This window comes from Euleptes europaea, chromosome 4 (assembly GCF_029931775.1).
Source record: "Euleptes europaea isolate rEulEur1 chromosome 4, rEulEur1.hap1, whole genome shotgun sequence".
NCBI classification, from domain to species: domain Eukaryota; kingdom Metazoa; phylum Chordata; class Lepidosauria; order Squamata; family Sphaerodactylidae; genus Euleptes; species Euleptes europaea.
Genome location: NC_079315.1, coordinates 3,037,638 through 3,061,102, shown reverse-complemented (window position 1 = coordinate 3,061,102; position 23,465 = coordinate 3,037,638). Strand labels below are relative to the sequence as shown.

The 23,465-nt window shown below is 48.4% G+C and overlaps 1 protein-coding gene across 1 annotated transcript in view; it reads left to right on the top strand.

Annotated features, from left to right (window-relative positions):
- The first annotated feature begins 237 nt into the window (after positions 1–237).
- The window catches only part of ADK (adenosine kinase), a 269,577-nt gene continuing 246,349 nt past the window's right edge, over positions 238–23,465 (top strand). Inside the window, exons 1-2 of the mRNA XM_056849134.1 lie at positions 238–276; positions 12,088–12,162. Of these exons, the coding sequence (XP_056705112.1) occupies positions 263–276; positions 12,088–12,162 (89 nt within the window). The 5' untranslated portion in view covers positions 238–262. The remainder of the gene's footprint in view (positions 277–12,087; positions 12,163–23,465) is intronic.

The following is a 23,465-nucleotide window of genomic DNA, read 5'->3' as shown; positions in this document are numbered from 1 at the left end:
GCGGGCGGCCGCCTCAGGGCGGCGGGGCGGGCGGGCCACGCGAGGCCGGGGCGTCGCCGCTCGCCAGGCCCGCCCCCCCCTCGCCGCGCGGGCCAATGGCGGGACGCGGGAGGCGGCGGCGGCTCGGGCCGCTTTTGGCCTCGGGCGGCGGGGTTGGCGCGGCGGAGAGCAGCCCGGCGGAGCGTCTCTCTCGCTCTCTCTCTCGCCTCGTCCTCCTCAGCCGCCGCCGCTGCCGCGGAGAAGCGCCCCTCACGCCGCCGCCATGCCCGCCCTGAGGTAAAACACGGAGGGCCGCGGGGCTGAGGGATGGCGGCGCCTGAGGGGGCCGGGATGATGGGGGGGGGGAACTAGGCTCCCCGGGTTGGGGGTCGGGCTCCCCCCCCCATGGGGGCTGCTCGCGACCCTCCTTCGTCGTGTGGGGGGAAAAGGGGGGGCTTTTAAATGGGCGTTATTTTCTCTGGCGCCGAAGCCCCCGGTGGTCTCCCCGCCGTTTCTTCCCCCTCCCCCCCCCCGAGCCCTGGGGGCCTGGGGCCTTTCCCTCCTGGCCCAACGGGGATTTGAACTCAGGGCTTGTTCTTTTTTCCTCCTGGCCAAAGGAAGATTTGAACTCAGGTCTTGTAACCCTTTCCCCCCTGGCCAAACGGAGACTTGAACTCAGGTCTTGTTCTTTTTTCCTCCTGGCCCAACGAGGATTTGAACGCAGGTCTTGTTCCCTTTTCCTCCTGTCCAAACGGAGACTTGAACTGAGGTCTCATGCCCCTTTCCCTCCTGGCCAAGTGTGGATTTGAACTCAGGTCTTGTTCCCTTCCCCTCCTGGCCAAAGGAAGATTTGAACTTGGGTCTCGTTCCCTTTCCGTCCTGGCCCCAATGGGCATTTAAACTCCGGTCTCGTACCCCTTTCCCTCCTGGCCCAACAAGGGTTTGAACTCTGGTCTTGTTCCCTTCCCCTCCTGGCCAAAGGAAGATTTGAACTCAGGACTTGTTCCCTTTTCCTCCTGGCCCAGCGGGCATTTAAATTCCGGTCTCATGCCCCTTTCCCTCCTGGCCAAGTGTGGATTTGAACTCAGATCTTCTTCCCTTTTCCTCCTGGTCCAACGAGGATTTGAACTCTGGTCTTGTTCCCTTTTCCTCCTGGCCAAACGGAGATTTGAACTCTGGACTCGTGTCCCTTTCCTCCTGGCCAAAGGAAGATTTGAACTCAGGTCTCGTGCCTTTCCCTCCTGGCCCAAGGAGAATTTGCTCTCGGGTCTCATGCCCTTTCCCTCCTGGCTAAACAAGGATTTGAACTCGGGTCTCGTGCCCCTTTCCTCCTTGTCACACAAGAGTTTGAATTCAGGTCTCCGCTGCCAGTTCAGCTTGTCTCCTTTTATTTGTTTCCCGTCTTTAAATATTTGTTTATTACGTAATAATACTAAAAACAAAACATGTACAAATTGTAATAGAAACTGACATTACTACAAACGATATAGAAGGACACTTTATATTCACCAATGTATGGAAATGGCTTCTCAGATAGTTTGACTAAATAGTTAACGCTGTTACTTATTAATTATTGGATTATATTTCTACTATGAATCAAATCCAAAATTCTGTTAATTCTTCCCACTAGTACAACTTGAGTAAACTCCTTTTATTTGTTCCTTGACTATCTTCCCTCTCGCTTTCTGTCCCCTGAATCCGGAATTTGTAGCGCAATTGGATTCCCAGTTTGAACCCGCAGGCTCCGACTGGGGTAGCCCTGCATCGAGTCACAGTTTAAGACTCTCTGCCCTGATCCCTTGTGTGTGTTTACTTGGAAATAGGTCCCCTTAAGTTACAGGGTTTAGTACTCCCAAGTAAGGGTTTTTGGCATTACTTTCCCAACCTTTGCAGCTTTGGTTAATTTGCAACCACACACAAAAGCCGATTCCTTTGGCGTCTCTAATGAGAAAGCGATATCCACTAACCGTTCCTGCCTGAGAAAAGAAAAATCAAAATACAGGGCAAGCTGCCTTTGTGTCTTAAAAGGCTGGTTTCTCTAGGCAGCAACATGTGAAAACTTGTGTTTTGCAGCGAACCGGTTCAGTGTAACCCTAAAGACTGCGCTCTGGGGTGGGGCTGTGGCTCATAGGCAGAGCATCTGCTTAGCTTGCAGAAAGTCCCAGGTTCAATCCCCAGCAGCATCTCCAGTTAAAGGGACCAGGCAAGTAGGGGATGTGAAAGACCTCTGCCTGAGACCCTGGAGAAGCGCTGCCGGTCTGAGTAGACAATACTAACTTAGATTGACCAAGGGTCTGTTTGGGGAGGGGCTGTGGTTCAGTGGTAGAGCATCCGCTTGGCATGCAGAAAGTCCCAGGTTCAATCCCCAGCGGCATCTCCAGTTAAAGGGACCAGGCAAGTAGGGGATGCGAAAGACCTCTGCCTGAGACCCTGGAGAGCCGCTGCCGGTCTTAGTAGACAATACTGACTTTGACAGACCAAGGGTCTGATTCAGTATAAGGCAGCTTCATGTGTTCATGTGTTCTGCTTTGTGAGTACCTCGTGCCTGAGATAGTCGGTGCTTGCTCTTGATATAAAACTATGTGCGTACTGAATATGCTGTAGAGCAAGGTTGGCCTGTGTGGGGGAAAAGAATGCCATATGTACCTGTGAAGGGTCGGAGTGCCATCAAACCACAAGAGCGGGGAAGGTTGCGCTTGGCAGGATGCGCTTGGAGAGAGCCACATCCTGGCAATGCTGGCAGCCTCTCATGGAGTCGATTTAGCCTCACACATTAGGGAGGGGCCATGATTCAGTGGCAGACCATCTGCTTGGCATGCAGAAAGTTCCAGGTTCAATCCCCGGCATCTCCAGTTAAAGGGACTAGGCAAGTAGGTGATGGGAAAGACCTCTGCCTGAGACCCTGGAGAGCCGCTGCTGGTCTGACCATACTGACTTGGATGGACCGAGGGTCTGCTTCATGTATTCACATTCACCTGCTGAGTCCGGGGCTTGCTGTCATGCACGTCAGCTGTGCCCTGTTGCTTTCTCCTGCACCGGTGGCCCTAGCAGTGCCATAGTTGCTTGGATGAAGATCTCGTCCTGAACACTGGGTGCCAAGCAGAAAAGTCAGGTGTGCCAGTGTCAGCGTGCTTGTGGGTGGAGAGGGGCGTTGCCAGTCCTTCCTATAGAGCAGGAGTGTCAAACTCATTTGTTTTGAGGGCCAGGTATGACATAAATGTCACTTGGTCGGGCCAGGCCATGCCTCGCCATCCCAGATTGGGAATAGCGGGGGTGGCTGGTTCGTGGTCCAGATAAGAGCTCTCAAGGTGCCGGATCCGGCCTTCGCGCCCTATGTTTGACACCCCTGTTCTGTAGAGAGAAGAGACCTCTTAATAACTATCAAAGGTTCCCTTGCATATATTATCAGCATTCTTCTGGGCTGGCCGACAAAATGTAGTGGCATTGCTCAGTCACAATACGGGATCTTAGTTTCTCATCACCAGCCATGGGTCAGGGAGGTTCTGTAGAACACCGTTTGTAAACCACTACGGCCCTGTTCCAGTGAGTGCATGTTTATCCTGTATGCGCGTACATCTGTTTGTACAAAACAACCAGTACACGTTCACTTTCGAAATGGAACTGGGGATAAACGGTGGGTTTAAATCACGCGTTCAGCTGTACGTGCTTTGAATGTAACATGACGATTACCCAACGCATGCATAAAGAAAAATCAAGGGTGTTCTGAACACAGATTGTGCATATGTTTGCTGTAAATTTTGAACAGGGCTTACATGAAAGCAGAATGACCTCATTGGTCAGTTCAAGTGCTACTCTAATGGCCTCTGAGATGTCATAAGAAGAGCCCTGCTGATTAAACCAGGGATCCACCCATGTCCTCATGAAGCTGCTTTATACAAAATCACAGCATTTAGTCATTCAAGGTCTGTATTGTCTTCACAGGCTGGCAGAGGCTCTCCAAGGTCTCAGGCAGACCTTTCCTGTCACGTATGACCTGATGCTTGAGTCACTGGGGATTGAACCTGGGACCTTTTGCATGCCAAGCAGATGTTCTGCCACTGAGCCGCAGCCCCTACACCTAGTTTGGCATCCTGTTTCTAACACTGGCAACCAGATAATCTCCAAGAAGCTTGCAAGCAGGGTATAAAGGCCATATCTTGCTCCCATTTCCCCCTTAGAAGCAGGTATTCAGAGGTATACTGCCTCCAAACTCAGAGGTTCTGTATAGGTATCTGATAGCCATTGATAGACTTATCTCCATGAGTTTTCCTAGGGTCGAATTCACACATGTAAGGGCCTTTGTTGGCAAAGGCCCAGCATGGTAGAACGGGCTGTGCCCTGTAAGCTTGCAGGTGGAAGATCACTTTTTGGAATGTTTCCCAATGTTAAAACTCTTTGCTTATAAAAAATGGAAACCAGCACAGTTGGCAAACAGAGGGGTAAAATTTCCTTTCTGTTGTGCTAATTTCCCATTTATATGGATTTTTTTGGTATGAGTGTACAGCTGGAATTCGCCAGCCATTGTTCGAAGTGATCAATTCATTCTACCACCCGAGGGCTTTGCTGCTTTATCTCACTCTCCTGCTTGTATGTACCAGGCCGAATTCCTTTTAAAATACATCTAAGTTAGGGTTCATCATCTGCAACTTTTGGGCACTGCGGTTTGTGGCGCTTATTGTACAGGTTCGTGGTATTGGATCTACTGACGTTGCTGAAAAAGACCTGAGGGGGAAAAACTATTGTTGATCAAGTTTTGCTGCTGTCGATCACTGGGTTCTACTTGAGTATGTGTCAAGTGAGGTTATGGGAAGAGAGGGAGAGAGGCAGCTGCATCTGGAGAGATGTGATAAGCATTTTAGGTAACTCAACTCAACACTTTATAAGGTCATGACCTGGGGAAGCTTGCCTTTTTACCATGAATGTATATTTTTCTTCCTGTCATGTAGGATAGGACTATCCATGGCTACTAGTCAAAATGCATTTAGTCACAATGTTTACCTATTCTCTCCAGGATCAGAGGAGCAGGCCTATTCTATTAGGTGCTGTGGGACACAGGCAGGATAAATGCTGCTGCAGTTGTCTTGTTTGTGGGCTTCCTAGAGGCCCCTGGTTGGCCACTGTGTGGACAGACTGCTGGACTGGATGGGCCTTGGTCTGATCCAGCAGGGCTTTTTCTTATGTTCTTATGATGCATACCTATCCTCTTCAGGACCAGAGGAGCATTCCTGTTATCTTAGGTGCTTTGGAACCCAGGCAGGATGGTGCTGCTGCAGTCGTCTTGCTTGTGGGCTTCCTAGAAGCACCTGGTTGGCCACTGTGTGAACAGACTGCTGGACCTGATGGGCCTTGGTCTGATCCAGCAGGGATTTTCTTCTGTTCTTATGCCTCAAACGTTATATTTTTATTGTGCATGCGTTGCTCTCTAAAAATATGCTCTGTAAAGCAGTACTTGGGGACTCCAAGTGATTAGCGGGCAGAGGAAACCATCAAAAGTTATGGTATTCTCCATGGGTAAATCACCCTGTGACTAAACCTCCTTAAAATATTAGTTTTTTTTTAATTCAGTAGTTTTAAATGTGCCAGTAGGTGGCAGGGGAACTTCCCTATGTTCTTTGACTAATACTGTACTTCCTGAAGAGCTATCTAAAGTTACTAAAGCCTTAGTGTAAGTATCTCCTAAGGGTGGCTCTCGGATCTTTCCCCGTCCACCACCAAGATCTGCCGTATCAGGTATCCCTGCGCCTCAAGTGGAACAGCACCAACCCCATGGAGCTACCATTCCGCTTGATTACCAGATTACCCCGAGGCACCCTGACTGCCTCGAGATGTCTCTAGGAATAGAACGGCTTCCGTTCCGATTGATTTAGTGGCCGTAGCCCTTGCTTTAAAGAAACTGGCAGCTGAGGGAACTGTGCCTGGCTCTTTTTTGCAAGACTGAGTTCAGCAGGTAAAATGCAAACATTTCCCTGCGAGGCGTGACTCTAGTTTTGCAAACACAGCTCCCGGAATGCATGCAACAGAAATTTGCCTCCATTGGTGTGCCAGGGAGCCGTTGTGAATCAGCCCTCTCTTGCCTGGGGAAATGTGATAACAATTCTCTTTCTCTGTGTAAAATGGGAGTAGTAATCATGTAATGCAGAGAAGTGCAGAGCTTGAGAAAGTGCAGAAAAGCGCAACCAAAATGATCAGAGGGCTAGAGCAACTGCCCTATGAGGAGTGGTTAAAACGCTTAGGACTGTTTAGCTTGGAAAGAAGGCAGTTAAGGGAAGACATGATAGAGGTCTATAAAATTATGCATGGTGTGGAGAGAGTGGACAGGGAGAAGCTTTTCTCCCTCCCTCATAATACCAGAACGCGGGGTCATCTGCTGAAGCTGGAGGGTGAGAGATTCAAAACAGACAAAAGGAAGTATTTCTTCACACAACACATAGGCTGTTACCGCACTTGTATTCCCAGCGATGTATTAAGAGTTTGAAAATGTTATAAAAAATACTGTTCGCACTTTCTGTGTATTCCCACTGATGTATTAAGAGTTTGAAAACATTATAAAAAATACTGTTCGCACTTTGTTTGGCCCCTTTAGCTGTGAAGACGTCTTCCATCCATTTATAAGCCGTGGTATCCAAAAACCCTTTTAAAGCGATGTTTTTTACAACATTTTCAAACTCTTAATACATCGCTGGGAATACAAAGTGCGGTAACCCCCATAGTTAAATTGTGGAACTCCCTGCCCCAAGATGTGGTGATGGCTGCCAACTTGGAGGGCTTTAAGAAGGGAGTGGACATGTTCATGGAGGAGAGGGCTATCCATGGCCCCTAGTTAACGTGGATGCTAGCCTTGAAGCATACCTATTCTCTCCAGTCTCATAGGAGCATGCCTATTATATGAGGTGCTGTGGAACACAGGCAGGATGGTGCTACTGCAGTCGTCTTGTTGGTGGGCTTCCTGGAGGCACCTGGTTGGCTGCTGTGTGAACAGACTCCTGGACTTGATGGGCCTGGGTCTGATCCAGCAGGGCTTTTCTTATGTTCTTATAGTGCGGACAATGGAATTAAAGCAGCACAATAGAGAATAAATTTAATATTTTTAAAAAATATTTTATTCTGTGGAGCTCAGGATAGTATATATAGCTTCCCCTCCCCCTCGTGCCCTTGTTCCTATCCTGTCAGGGAGTGTAGGCAGAGAGATAGGGACTAGTCCAAGATCATCCATCGAGCTTCATGTCCAAACACAGATTTGAACCTGGGTCTCTTCACTGTGGGTCTGACAGTAGTCACACAGCACTAGCTCTGAAAACACCACTGTACATTTTGAAGGCATGACTAAGCGTAGTCCTGACCTGGATGGCCCAGGCTAGCCCGGTCTTGTCAGGTCTACGAAGCCAAGCGGGGTCGGCCCTGGTTCGTACTCGGATGGGAGACCACCAAGGAAGTCCAGAGTTGCTATGCAGAGGCAGGGAATGGCAAACCACCTCTGAACGTCTCTTGCCTTGAAAACCCCATGAGGGGTTGCCGTAAGTCGGCTGCCAAGGATCAGGCTGCAATCTTCAATGTGTTTACCTGAAAGCCCCAATTATTTTTTTAAAAGTAAGACTCGTGCTACAATTCTAATCTTGTTTGCTTGGAAATAAGCGTTGCCTGAGCTCGGCTATAGTTGCTACACAGCAGTTTCCCTCTAATTTCCTGTGCAGATCTTCCAGCCGAGGGCACTTGAGTTGTGATTGCAAGTTCACTCCCAAGGAGCAATAATTATCAGGTGTATGTTTCACGTGCAGCATTCTGTAGCCACAAAAATTCCTCGGACTGTTGACTCTTTTAGTATTGCGCTGCAACTGCAGGCGTTCGTAAGCAGAAGCTCTGGAACCCTTCTGCTGCTGTAAGATTGTCTGCTTAAAATGCTTTTCTGTCGTGTTTTTATCCTGCCATTTCTCCAAGAATCTCAGGGCAATTTAAACAGAGTTTTCCCCATGTTACTTCCACTGTGGTCCTTGTGAGGTTGATTACATGGGGGCTGCTGCCTCAGCTTCCAGACGGAGTGGGGGTTTGCACTCGGGTCTCTGTGATCCAGTTCTGATTTTCGCCGCTTTATCACCCCAGCCCTCTTACGTCTGTTTCTGTTAATCCAGGCATGCATGCACATTATCAGACCTCAGCGAGGGCTTACCACTGATTTCCTACTGGGGTTTTGGTAGACATATCGTTGTGTTCCTGAGTATTTTTTCCACCAAAGCCTTTCTTGCAGGAAAAGCTAGTACTTGCAAGTGAGCTCGGACAAGAGATTTGCAAACTACACTGAATGGATGATTTCATTTGAAATCGCCGAAAGCTTGTCTTGTCTAAAAATAATTGTATTTTATATTTTGCTGATGGCATGTGTTACTGAAATACTGGCTTTGCCTCCTTCTCGCTGTTTAGTAAACTATGGAGCAGCTCACATTGAACAGTGAGGGTAAACACATAACATAAAAACAGTTTTTGCTGGAGGCGGTGGGGTTCACTTAAGGCTTTAGGTTTGGAAATCAGATGTTTAGGGAAGTTAATACTAACAGTGGCTCTCTCCTTGTCTGTTATTTTAAAAATGACACTTTGATTTTAAACTTCACAGATTCCCTATAGACGTTGGTTTCAGTCAGTCTTTTGACCTAAAAACAAAAACAAAAGTCGGCACTTCTAACCATTAATTTTGCCTGAATGCTGATTACCTTGATGTGTAAATTGTAATTTAAGAGAAACAGACTCCCCTTTATTCAGTTAATTTCGCTAGTGGGGAGTGGCACCTGGTTGAGCGCAAGGTAGCTTTTCTTATGTCTACTCAGGACGTGGCCACAATTCACCATGTAGCCAAGTCTTTGCAGCAAGCAATGTGGATTCGTGAATGTTACTGTAAACGGGAACAGGTGAACTCTGTTGGGTAAAATTGTTATGATCATGTTCTTTGCAGATGTAGTTTATGCAAATCAAGGTTTTGATATTGATTGATTGACTAATTTTAAGCTTCCTTGGTGGTGGGAAGTGCTGTCAAGTCGCAGCGGACTTGTGGTGACCCTGTAGGGCAGGGGTGGGGAACCTTTTTCCTGCCAAGGGCCGTTTGCTCATTTATAACATCATTCGGGGGCCAAAAGCAGGTGTAGCTCTCCCGGCACGGGGGGGGGAGAAGCTAGGGTTGCCAGGTCTCCAGCCACCACCTGGTGGTTGGCAACCACAAGGGAGGCCATGCAGAGAAGGCCTGGAGGGCACCCCCGCTCCCCCTCCCTCCCCCCTCCCAGGCGGGAGGGCAGCCCCGAGCAAACGAGGCGCCAGGGGGGCGCAGCCCACACCCAATCCTCAGGGAAGGAAGGAAAACAAATGGAGGGGGAGAAAAGGACGGAAGGAGACAAAGAAAGAGACAAGGGAGAGAGGGGGAGAAAGGAGAAAGAGGGACAGAAAATGAGGAAGAGAGAAAAGCCTTCCCCCCCTCAAACACACCCACACACGCCGGCCCCACGCAACTGGGCCCCAGGCTCCCTGCCTCCCCCAACACACACACACGGCAGCACATGCATCCCTACACGACCAGGCCCCAGCCTCCACGCCCTCCCACCCGCCCCTCCAAGCCCAATCAGCTCCCGCGCACATGTTCCGCCGCCGGGAGCCACTGGTCTCTCTCCCCCACCCTTGCCGCTTGACAGGTGGCGAGAGGGGCTTACAGTGTGCCGCAGTGTTCCTGCATGCCGCGACTGTAAGGGGCAGCCTTGGGGGAAGCGTCCCTCCCCCCTCCTCTCGCCGACCAACAGTCGACGAGAGGAGGTCCAAAGGGGGCCGCGGCCCCAGGAACACCCTTGGGGAGGGCTGCGCTGTGCTGCGCCTCCGTAGCTGGGCCCTGGAGCTCCTGAGGGCCACTGAAAATGCCCTTGGGAGCCACATACGGCCCCCAGGCCAGACGTTCCCCATCCCTGCTATAGGGTTTTCATGGCAAGAGACATTCAGAGGTGGTTTGGCTCTGCCTGCCTCTGCATAGCAACTCTGGACTTCCTTGATGGTCTCCCATCCAAGCACTAACCAGGACCGACCCAGCTTTGCTTATGAGATCTGACAGGATTGGGCTAGCCTGCACCATCCAGGTCAGGGCAACCAAGCTTTCTTGGTTCATAGCACAACAGAATATAAGTAGGTTCGTTTTGCGTGTGTGTGATGTCAAGTCACAGCTGACTTATGGCAATCCTGTAGGGTTTCAAGGCACAGGATGTTCGGAGGTGGTTTGCCATTGCCTGCCTCCATGTCACGACCCTGGTGTTCCTTGTAGATCTCCCGTCCAAACGCTTACCAGTACCGACCCTGCTTAGCTTCTGTGATCTTACTAGGTCAGGCTAGCCTAGGGCTGTCCAGGTCAGGGCAGATATGTTCACAGCATAACAGAATATAAGTATTTAAAAGAAAGAAAGTATAGTGTCCGTAAATCTTGAACAGAGGGAAAGTGACTTTCTCTTTATTCCTATAAATTGTTAGCCCTTGCCAGGAAGACATCTTTAAGAACTCTTGTTGCTTGTTGGCATTCTGTATCCGTCAGGTCAATTTCAGTTGCCTGCGAGGTGGTTCCAGCATTTAATGCATTTGTCGGCAGCAACTAAAGCTGCCCTCGCTTCAGATACATCACATATACCTCCAGGCCAGTCAGGAAATGATTGATAAAACATTGATAAAATCTTTTTCTAGCACTGGCCCAGCATTACTTCCCTGCTCCTCAGTGATTTGAAAATACAGCGTGGTTTGAAAACACAGCTCCTAGCACCTAAGGAAGCAAGGCGCCATGGGTTGAGAGCTGGCGAGGCAGATGGGCAAAGATAACGTCATGGGAAGGAGGAAGAAGAACATTTTATTCCCGAGTGGGAGGGATGTTGGGAAAACCTGGGAGAATTTGGAGCAGGGGGTCTGTGGCGTCCCTGTTTATATTTCGAGGATTTCTAGACATGTAGAAGCTCTTGTGTGTGTTGACTAACCGTGTGTGTGTGTGTGTGTGTTAGTCTTCCTTTTTTGGAAAAATTGGAAATGTTGCAGGGCAATGTAAATATCTTGTCTAAACTTAATTTATTATAAGATGATCAATATGTTATGTGTCACAGTACAATCCTAAAGGGCAATTTTCTTCCGGGCCAGATTGGCCAGGGATCCTGGAGGGTTCTGGGCATGGAGTAGGGGTCACTGGGTGTGTGTGTGGGGGAGGTAGTTGTGAATTTCCTGCATTATGCAATGGGTTGGACTAGATGACCCTGGTGGTCCCTTCCAACTCAGTGATTCTATGATTCTAAAGAGAGTTACTCCTTCTACTCCCATTCAGGGGACATAAGGGTAAAACTCTGTTTAGGATGGCCATTTTAGTGGTTAGTGCTTAGTTTGTTTATGAGTGCCTTAGTTTTATTCAGTCAATAATTAAACAAGGCACTAGTAGCCCTGGATCTTAACGAGGAACAGGAATGCTGTGTGCCTGTTTACCAGAGGAGACAGTGGAATGGATGCGTCACAAGCAATGCTCTGTCACTGTTTCCAGCATTCTGGAATACAATAACAACAAACTATGTTTCTAGCCTAAGAGATCAAATTATTAAAGACTACCAGAAAATCTGAATATTGAGTTAAAGGTAGCATTGTCTCTTCAGTAATGTGTTGTCACATTACTATGTAAATGTCACGGTAATCGAGGACAAAATTAGGATATGAAAACTTTGCTTTTAAAAGTATTTATCTCAGTGTTCTAAAAGGGGAAATGTGTCATAATTGTTATAATTCCCTCTCCCATTTTCAGTTTTTCATTTAGAAAAGGGGAGTAGGGATGAAGTAGAACATAACAGGCATTTATTTCCCTCTAATATTTCCAGCCTTTACCCCCACCCCCGGGGCCCTCAGATCTTTTTTGTCTGTGATGTTCCAGCAGCGCATGTTTGCTTCTTGCATCAGATCACTAAATGCTCCTGCTCCCTCCTCAATTGTACGTGGAATGCATTTCTTCCTCAATCATGATCAGACCACTGCATTGTGATTTTATACTCTTGGAATTGATTGCAGTGTTGCTAGTCAGTGTGTTTGCTGCTGATCCCGAACCAGAATAATAATTTGGACAATTTTATTTTCTAGTGAAAATATGCTTTTTGGACTGGGAAATCCTCTCCTTGATATCTGTGCGGTGGTGGACAAGGACTTCCTTGACAAGTAAGTGTTATTGTTTTTCTCGTGTTAAATTTATTTACAGAGTCTCAGACCGGCATATCGAAGCCCCCGATGAACCCACCCATTTGTTAAGATCTGCATCGATCCTACTGATGGTATCGCTTTACTCTGCTCTGGTTAGACCTCACCTAGAGTATTGTGTTCAGTTTTGGGCACCACAATTTAAGAAGGATGTAGACAAGCTGGAACGTGTCCAGAGGAGGGCAACAAAGACGGTGAGGGGTCTGGAGACCAAGTCCTATGAGGAAAGGTTGAAGGAGCTGGGTATGTTTAGCCTGGAGAGGAAAAGACTGAGAGGGGATATGATAACCATCTTCAAGTACTTGAAGGGCTGTCATATAGAGGATGGTGCCGAGTTGTTTTCTGTTGACCCAGAAGGTCGGACCAGAACTAAGGGGTTGAAATTAAATCAAAAGATTTTCTGTCTCGACATTAGGAAGAATTTTCTAACAGTGGGAACAGTTCCTCAGTGGAACAGGCTTCCCTGGAGGTGGTGAGCTCTCCTTCTCCTCCGAGGCAAGGGCATCATTGTCTGTGGGTGTTTTCCCGCTCTTTCCAGGAGGCAGGACCAAACTTTACTTCCTGTCCCCTTGGCGGGAAGACCACCCTTAATCTCCAGTTTCCGTCTTGCCTTTAATAGGAGAGCAGTGACTTTGTACAGCTCCGGTTTGAGTTTTAGATCTAGCCTACTTTCGTCTCTGTCCTGAGCGTGTTTGTCAGTAGTCGTTTGTCTCTGTATTTGCCTCAGTGTGCCTTGTCCCTCCCGACCCCCCCACCGCCCTTTTACGTTTCCCCCCCGCTAGTCGGCATCGGCTTATAGAGAGCCAAGATGGCCGACACTGCGGCCTGGAGAGAGGACGATGTCCTCTCGGTGGAGGACTATCAGAGCGGGCTGGTCCATTCTGCCCAGAGGGACAGCCCTCCCAATGGCCGCGCCTGCGGGACATTAGGGAAGGAAAAAGGCGCGCCGGCACAAGCCGTGGAGGATGAGGAGCCCTTGCCTCCAGTGCAGCAGAAGAAAAAGGCGCGAAAAGCCGAGTCGAAAGCTGCGCCGCTACCGGTGCACAAAAGAAAAAAGCGCTTCAGCAAATTTGTCACCTTTCCGAGATCCAGCGCCTCTAGACCCGCCTACTCGGCGCCTTCCGAAAGGGCGATCCCGGTTCAGCCTGCAAGCATCACACAGCCTTCGAATTCGGGAGGATTACTGGTAGGATCGCTCCCCTCGGGAGATGGCAACCTCCCCTCCCCAAACAAAATGATTGGCGGGCGTGTGTGTTCTAGTGAGGAGGCCAATGACCTAGTCAACATGGCCCTCCAGAGGCAGTGGCAGGCCTTTCTGGCGTTCCACATGAAGCTTCCCCCCCCTTCCTCTGGGCGGTGCATGAGTCCTCTGCAGCTTCCTCCTCCTCCCATCCCCTCAGTGTGGAACAGGAGGATCCCATATCCCCTCCAGCCACTACCAGCCAATGGCCCACCAAAGCAGCCAAAAAGGCCACAGCTCATACTATGGTAGTACAAGCTGAACCCCTCTCCTCTGATCAGGAATCCGATCCAGAGGAATGTGAGGAGGACGAATTTGACTCCAACGAGGAACTCATTCCCTCAGATGAGCAACAGCCCAGGCTCTTCTCAGGGGAAGACTTCCAAGGTCTACTTGGCCAAGGCACTAGTAGCCCTGGATCTTAACGAGGAACAGGAAACATCAGATGAGCCTGCCCCAAAGCTTAAACAGGGGGTAAAGGAATGCTTCCCTAGGAAGCAAACCCAAAGTAACTCTGTGTTGCGTACAGGCAGGTCTGAGTCTCTGCTTCCCACACAGCAACTTATCAATGCTGGAGGAAGCAGGGCCTGACGTGTATTTTACTCTTGCCGGGAGGGGCCGGCAGCTCTTTAACACAATACAGGAACAAGATCACAGACAGATACAAGTTCCTCACCTTTAAGGTCTTGGCTGCAGACACGGCTTTCTTCCAAGTTCAACACCACGGCAAACCGGACTACTAAATGAAGCTTCTCAAGATAAGAGACAGTCAGCATGCAATAACATTTGCTCCCACGAGGCACTTAACGGTCAGTCTTGCTTATATTGCCTTCGTGACTCTCCAGGTGTTTCAGCTCAACTGTCGGTTTCAGACTCTGATTCCTCCTGCGCCAACTTACGTCTTTTGTCCAAAAGCCGGGCTGACTTTCTCCTTTGCTGCAATGCCATTCTGCCTTTTACTCTTCTTCTCTCCACTGGTGGAGGAGACCCTGAAGGTGAAAGGCTTTCTCTTCCCTGTTCTCTTGTTTCAGCCGGCCGATCCTCTGGCTCAGAGGCCCCGTCTTGCTGTTCCGGTGTTATCTCTTCAGAGGGAGTGAGGGCTTGTTCAGTCGCCTCTTCCTCTGAAGAGTAATTCTCAGGCTGACTCACGACACTCTGTTCCCTTCCCTGAGTTCTTCCTAAGGGCAGTTAAAGAGGAGTGGGAAAATCCAACCTCAGGCAAACAGATCCCCACCAGTGTTAAGGAATTATGCACCTTAGCGCCTCACACCATGAATCTTCTTAACGTGCCATTAGTGGAGGCCCCAATAATTGACCTACAGACCCCTGGGCTGGTTCCAGAGGATGGAGCGGGCTCCATAAGGGATCAATTGAATAGGAAAAGCGAGTCCTTAACCAGGAAGGCTCACGAGGCGGCCGCCCTGGCAATCCAATCTAGTGCCACCATTTCCATCTTTGCCAGAGCCTCGTACCTCTGGGTCAAGAAACTTATCCAGCTGATACCAGAGGAGAACCACCGGGTCTCAGCAGGTCTTGATAGGGTCCTTAAAGCCACCACCTTAATGGTGGATGCCTCCGTGGACTCTATATCTTTTACGGCAAAATCCATGGCATCAGTCACCTCTCCAAGAAGAGCCCTATGGCTGAGAGCCTGGCCAGCCTATTTCAAAGCCAAGACAACCTTTAATTGCCTACCCCATTCAGGAGGGGAGATTATTTGGGGATAAGCTTGACAGAATTCTAGTAGAAACTAGAGACAAGAAGCATGTCATGCCTAGACAACTTAGAAAGGACAATCGCCCAGCTGGATATCAGTCCTTTCGGGGCCCCAGGACACCCTTTAGATACAGGGCTGAGTTCAGAAAGGGAACATGGAATAACAACTGCAACAACAGACCTTTTCGTAAAGGCGGAAAGTTCAACAGACAGGGCCAACAACCCAGATCAGACAAGTCCGACAAGTTCTCAAAAACCAATGCCCAGTGACGTCAAGTCACTACAGCGGGTGGGGGGGGGGAAGGTTGCAGGCATTCACAAGAAGGTGGGAGCATTCCAGCCCAGACAAATGGGTCTCCCAAATAATTTCCAAGGGATACCTCTTGGAATTTGTTGCCCTACCACCGGACCAATACCTTCCTTTTCCACTCCCCTTAAAGAGGGAAAAGCATTCCCGAACCCACCAGGCCATTTTACATCTGCAACAGATGTCCGTCATAGAATCAGTACCACCGCAGGAATGGTTCCAGGGAGTTTACTCCATCTTTTTTATGGTCCCCAAACGGAATGAGGACTGGAGGGCAATCCTAGACTTAAAATATGTCAACCAAAGGATGCAGAAAAAACACTTCCGAATGGAAACCTTGTCTTCCATTGTGGAATCCCTCCTCCCTGGAACCTTCATGATGGCAGTGGACCTCAAGGAGGCTTATCTGCATATACCCATACATTCCATACACAGACGGTTCCTCCGCTTTGCTTATGCTCAGAAACACTTCCAATTCAGGGCCCTCCCCTTTGGCCTATCATTAGCCCCCCAGGTATTTTCAAAGGTCCTGGTCATCATCATAGCGGTTCTCAGACAGGAATCTATCCAGGTACATTCGTACCTGGACAATATTCTGATCTGCGCCCAATCTTGGGAGCAGTCCCTGTCGCACACAGCAAGAGTAATTCAGATTTTGCAGGAGCACAGGTACTTGCTGAACCTAGAAAAGAGCTCACTGGAACCCTCCCAGATTCTTACCCACCAGGGAGTCCGAATAAATTCTATAGAGAACTCAGTCTCCCTACCCCGTCAGAGGATGGGGAAAATTGTCGCTCTAGCTACCTCCATAATACGGAGCAAAAAGTCTCGCCTCATGTCCCTAATAAAGCTCATGGGACTCATGGTGTCATGTATTGCCATAGTCCCATGGGCAAGGTTTCATTTGAGACCACTACAGTGGCTCCTCCGTCCTTTTCAGAGAGACATTACCCACAAAAGGGACAGGTTAATTCAGGTGATATTCAGGGTAAAACACAGCCTGCTCTGGTGGGCCAATCCACTGAACTTAGGGAAGAGTCAGCAGTATATTCATGAGGACCCTCTACAACTGTTCATGGACGCCAGTCTCGAAGGCTGGGGGGCCACCCTCAACGGAAAAGTAGCCCAGGGACTCTGGTCCACGTAGGAAAAGAAGCTTTACATCAATCTTCTGGAACTTCGAGCGGTGAGACTTGCCCTTCACCGCAGACCTCCGACGCCACCAAGTGCTGGTAAGGTCTGACAATATGACGACCAAGGCTTACCTAAACAAACAGGGAGGCACCAGGTCAACTGCACCTCATCTAGAGGCCTCGCGAATCTTCCGATGGGCTCAGCTCAATGTGAAATCACTGAGGGCGGAACACATCAGGGGAGTTTTAAACATCCAGGCAGACTGGCTAAGCCACCAAACCATAGAGGAAGGCGAATGGGCCCTGAATCAACAAACCTTCCAGACCACCACTCGCAGTTTCGGACTACCAACAGTAGACCTGTTTGCATTGGCCATCAACCACAAGGTCCCACGCTTCTTCACCAGGTACTTCCACCTGCAGGCAGAGGGAACAGATGCTCTCCTGAACCCATGGCCTCAGGAGCTACTATACGCCTTCCCGCCTCTACCTGTCCTCCCCAGAGTGCTACGCAAAATCCAGCAAGAGAAGGCCAAGGTTCTCGTAATAGCCCCATTCTGGCCCCGCAGACCATGGTTTACCACTCTGCACAGACTATCAATTCAGGATCCCTGGCGAATACCAGTCACCCGGAACATGGTGCAGCAGGGTTCTCAAAACCCAGGGTAGTCCACCCAGACCCCCGATGGTACTGTTTGACCGTCTGGGTCTTGAATGGAGGAGACTCTTAGACTGCGGATACTCAGAACAAGTCGTGAGCACTATCCTGGAGGCGCGCAAGCCAGCTACCAGACGCATCTATACCGCGTCCTGGAAGGCCTTTGTGCGATGGTCTCGCAGAAAAAAGGTAGATCCCCTCAACCCGGGAGTCAACAAGTTCTTAGAGTTCCTACAGGAAGGAGTACGCTTACAGCTATCTGCATCCACTCCGCCGCCAAGTGGCAGCAATATCCACGATCATTCCTTTCTCAGAAGGCGTCCCTACTTCTCAACACCATGACATCATCGCCTTCTTAAAAGGGGTTACCAAAATTAGACCACCTACGATACACCGTTTCCCCACTTGGAAACTTAATCTTGTCCTAAAGGCTCTTACCTCAGACCCCTTTGAGCCTCTGAAAACGGTGCCCTTGAGGTTCCTTTGGATGAAGGTCCTATTCCTAACTGCGATCACCTCGGCTCGACGTGTTTCAGAGCTACGAGCACTATCAGTCAACAAAGGCCTGTGCATATTCCACAAAGAAAAAGTGGTCTTGAGACCGGATCCTACCTTCCTTCCGAAGGTCATCTCTATCTTTCACAGATCCCAAGAGATCTCTCTGCCCTCGTTTTGTCCAAAACCATCATGCCAAGCTGAAAGAACCTGGCACTCCTTGAACCTTCGACGGGATATTCTCATATTCATTGCCAGAACAACTGAGTTTAGAAAATCGGACTTCATCAACATCTCCAAAGGGCTTAAGAATGTCGACAGCCGCCATCAGCTACACCTTGCGGCGGTGTATAGTGGAATCCTATAAAGCTTCCAAGGTTCCGGTCCCAGATGGTATTACAGCCCACTCACTACATAGCTCGGCTACCTCAACAGCATTCAACAGACAGGTGCCAGTCGAGGAGATCTGTCATGCTGCCACCTGGTCATCCGTTAACACCTTCGTCAAGCACTACAAAATTAATACCTGGTCCTCCGCACAGGCGGCCTTTGGACGCAGAGTTCTCCAACATGTGGTGGACGAAGGGAATTAACCCACCCAGATAAGGAGCTCTTGGAAGTCCCACAGATAAAGATGCCCTTGCCTCGGAGGAGAACGGAGCCTTGGCTACTCACCGTGAGGGCTCCTTCTCTTCCAAGGCGAAGGGCATCTTGCCCACCCGGGCTAAACCGAATGACAGAAGGACCAGGATACGCCATCATTTCACTTTCCTGTTAATCACCTCAATTTACCTGTTAAAGTATCAGTTCATCCGTCAACCTACCAGGTTCAGTCATAGTCTAGGTATCAGTTCACCCGTCAACCTACCAGGTTCAGACAGGGTCTGTTTGTTATAATGCATTGTGATTCCTGTTTCCTAACCTTACCTGTTTGTACAGTGTTCCCAGTTTATCGTTTTTACACTTCTCTAAGTAGCTGGGCAAGCCTGTAACTGGAGATTAAGGGCGGTCTTCCCGCCAAGGGGACAGGAAGTAGAGTTTGGTCCTGCCTCCTGGAAAGAGCAGGAAAACACCCACAGATAAAGATGCCCTTCTCCTCGGATGAGAAGGAGCCCTCACGGTGAGTAGCCAAGGCTCTGTTCCCTGGAGGTTTTTAAGCAGAGTCTAGATAGCCATCTGTCAGCAATGCTGATTCTGTGATCTGAGTCAGATCATGAGAGGGAGGGCATCTTGGCCATCTTCTTGGCATGGAGTAGGAGTCACTGGGGTGTGTGTGGGGGGAGGTAGTTGTGAGGTTCCTGCATTGTGCAGGGTGTTGGACTGGATGACCCAGGTGATTCTACAATTCGATGATTCTACGATTCAACGATTCTACTGTGAATAAACACCATTTTCAGAGGGGAGTTGAATGCCAGTTAGAGAGGAGACTCCAAGTTGAACGGCCTTCAGGCAAAAAACATTTTTATTTTCCTAGTCTTTTTTTCTTTCTTTTGGCCTCTTCTGCTGTGCTGGTTTTAGCCTTATTTTTTTGCTTTCGGGTTGTCACAAACAATGATTTGTGCTGTTGTGATGTGGGAATATTTAAACTCGTGTTTTGCTGATAGCCATTTGTTTTTATTTGAATACCATGGGAATCTGCCTCAAAAATCTCTTTTCAGGGCACAGAGATTTCCCGTCTTTTTTTCTCAAATTGCACAACTGATATACAAGTGTTTGTGTGAGAATCTTTCACAAGAATGGTGAAATAGTGTAATGAGCTATCCTGGTGCAGGTGGGCAATGGTCCAGATTCACATCTGCCTCCTTAATTGTGAATTTGCACCACTTTATCTTGGGAGTGGGGCTTCGGTACAGGTAGGACAGTGACCAGGAAATGGGCAGCAACAAGAGGCATCTCTAGACCAGCCTATTTGAATCTGAAGAAGAAGAGTTGGAAGGAGTCCCAAAGCAGTTGCCTTTCCTTGCCCTCCCCACAACAGATACCTTGTGAGGCAGGTGGGGCTGAGAGAGTTCGGAGAGAACTGTGACTGGCCCAAGGTCACTCAGCTGGCTTCATGCGTAGGAGTGGGGAAACCAACCTGGTTCACCAGATTAGAGTCCGCCGCTCATGTGGAGGAGTGGGGAATCGACCCCAGTTCTCCAGGTTAGAGTCCACCGCTCCAAACCACTGCTGTTAACCACTACACCAAACTGGGAGCACCTTTGGAATTCTGACTTGAGTGGTGGGCGAACCGCAAAATGGCTGCTTCAGGAGGTGGAGCCAACCACAAGATGTCAGGTAGTGAGGTTATGCACAACTCTGATGGTAACTCGTCAACATTTCAGGAAGAAGCTCTGCTTGACAAGGTGGCTTTTAAAATAAACATATTGTTTAAAACATTTTCTTGCTTACATACAGCTTACTTTCGGTCATGCAGTGCTGTGGAGGCAGCTTTTGCCAAAGCAGTGTTGTTAAAAGCAACCTATCAGATTTCCAGTGGCCAATCAGAAGCCCTGCTGGGCAAAAGCCCCACCCGGCACACCCGCTTTCTAAAAACACTTGGCAGGCATTAGGAAAGGTGTTGGCGCCAGTTTACGAAAGATTCACATTAGTTCCCTTGGAAGTTTAGCACTGGACAAGAACAGGAGGTAACAGATAACTGGATGCTATGAGCAACGACTAGTAGCAAATGACATAGGAAACATAGGTCTGAGTGGGCCATTAAAACATTAAACGATCGTGGAGCATATTAATTCTTGTTACAACAGAGAGTTTAGCTGGTGGCTTTTAAGACATTTGCAAGTAGTCGCCAAAAGGTCAGTCACAAATAAAACCATTTAACTCTTCAGGAATTGGTTCTGCTTAGAGTGAGTAAAGCTTACAAGGGAAACAATCCTACCTGCTTTCTGCCTCAGTTCTAGGTGGTGGTGCCACCCCCTTGTGCCAGTGTGAGGAGCGCTGCCAGGCTTCTTGCCCCGTCTCTTAAGCCATGCTCCTGCAAGTGGTGGAGTGCCTGCCTTGATGCACAAATGTTTGTACAGCAGAAAAACCTGTGTTCCTTGTTTGTTCAGTGTTGGAATTTAACTTCTTGGAGCCACTGCTTCTTGGTCCCAATCATGGGAGTAGAGAGACAAGGCCCAGCTAAATCGGTGGTATCAGATAAGAGGCTTTGAGAGTGATTTTCAGGGGGGGGGGGTCGACCTCTGTTTCCCTCAGCCCTTTTCTGCTTCTCTTTTTCTATTCTATAGTAAGCTTTTTTTTGAGAGTGAGAGCTAGTCTGCCCATGTGGAAAGGCAAAGCTACAAACATTTACCCATTTTTTATTCAGTTGTGATTTATATTCTTCTATAAGATCTTATTACTCTGTTGATTTCACACTTTCCTGTATGTTCTCATGACTACTACTTAATCTATCTACTGTCTGGTAAAGATAAGGCTGTTACTCTGTCCAGAGTTTATTATTTAATGGCTCCTTTGAAGATATGTCGAAAGAAGAAGAGTTGGTTTTTAATATGCCGACTTTCTCGAACTCTTAAGGAAGAATCAAACCAGCTTACAATCACCTTCGCTTCCCCTCCCCACAACAGACACCCTGTGAGGTGGTGGGGCTGAGAGAGCTCTAATAGAGCTGTGACTAGCCCAAGGTCACCCAGCTGGCTTCATGTGTAGGAGCGGGAAAGCAAATCTAGTTCACCAGATTAGCCTCCACTGCTCATGTGGAGGAGTGAGGAATCGAACCCAGCTCTCCAGATTAAAGTCCATCGCTCCAAACCACTGCCCTTAACCACTACACCACACTGGTTCAAGTTATGCCTAAATGCTCATTTGCATACAGGCACTTTTTTTGCGCTGGAACTGGATATCCTTTCTTGCTACCACATTCACTTCTCTTTTTCTATTCTATATTAAGCTTTTCTTTTTTGAGAGAGAGAGAGAGAGAGAGCTGGAATGGCCGTCATTGAGCTTCAAGGTAAATGTCGTAGCTAAGCTAATCTTATTGCATTCTGCTAAATCTGAAGATTCACACTGTTTTTTAAAAAGGGCACATTTTTGTTATGGCTTGCAGCTTGTACATATGGAATTAAGGCAGCGGGCCTTTGTATGAGAGTCAGAGTACGCCAGTTGGCTTAGCAATGTGAAGGAAAGCTTTATTAGATTGTTACTGCCAACCGAAGAGCTCGGTCAGGAGTTCAGGTGGCATTGATGTGGGTTGTCCTAGTTTATCCTTCCCACAGCCCTATGAGGCCTGATATGAATGTGATGTTGACAGGCGAGAATGTTTTGCAAGCATCCTCGTGTCTCATTTAGAATGAATCCTTAGCCTGGGGAAAAAAATGTGTTGTTGTTTTCCAGTTTTTCCAATAGAAAAAGGAACTGAGAGCATAGCAACCCTGCTAAAGTCCACAGAATAACTGCCTGCACCCAGTCACTGAGTGGCATGCTTATGGTGCCTGCATATCCAGTCATATAGGGAAGCAGCCAACCCACACATGTTCATGCTGGCAAGTTTCCCTGACATCGCCCTGCCACCACCCACACACCACAGAAGAAGGGAAAGTATGAAAGAGTGGCTACTGAATGTCCAGTAGGAGTGCAGCTTCCCTCCCCAGCTTCCCCAGACTCCTGTGATTTTCCTTAGCCCCTTCCTGTGTAGCCATCCATCTGATGAATTTGTTATGTTCCTTACCACTTCATTTTAGCAGCCCTTGTTTTCCATCTCCCTAACTCATCACATTAGAAGCTAAAATGACTAAACTGAGGCTGTCGTACTTTGGTCACATTATGAGAAGACAGGAGTCACTGGAAAAGACAGTCATGCTAGGAAACGTTGAGGGCAGCAGGAAAAGAGGAAGACTGTGTATGGGTGTGAAAACTGGATGATGAAGAAAGCTGATGGGAAGAAAGTAGATCCCTTTGAAATGTGGTGTTGGAGGAGTTACCGTAGACCGCCAAAAAAATAAATCAGTGGGTTATAGATCAAATCAAGCCTGAACTGACGCTAGAAGCTAAAATGACTCAACTGAGGCCTTCGTACTTTGGTCACATTATGAGAAGACAAGAGTCACTGGAAAAGACAGTCATGCTGGGAAAAGTTGAGGGCAGTAGGAAAAAAGGAAGACCCAACAAGAGATGGATTGACTCAATAAAGGAAGCCACACCCCTCAATTTGCAAGATCTGAGCAAGGCTGTCAAAGATAGGACATTTTGGAGGACATTGATTCATAGGGTCGTCATGAGTCAGAAACAACTTGATGGCACTTAACACATACACACAATCCATCACATAGTCTGCAAGTTTTATCACACTCTGGCAGCTGTTGGGATGAACCCGGAGGACCCTGCTAGAAAACAACTGTGCAGATACTGGAGTACCCTCTCAGCCCCCTCCCAGTGTTCGTACCAAGCTGAACTCAGCTTGGTAATGAGCAAGTGGTACACCAAGATTCCAGTCTACCAGAAACTATTTAAACAGTCTGTCAAGTCAAGTCAAATTTATTTTATAAGGGCTTAGGCCGTTGCAATCTAAAACAATATACCAACAGGTTAAAACATACAAAAACAGAATCATTGAAGGAATACAGAAATTAAAAAGTTAAAATATGCCCAATCGGCTCTACCCAGCTTTACCACCTTTTGTGATCAGTGCCATTTTTTGGGAACTATAAGGGTCTGCATCCGATAACAGATAGATTAATCTGTCAACATTGGATGGTAATTGTGACGCTGAAAGAATGT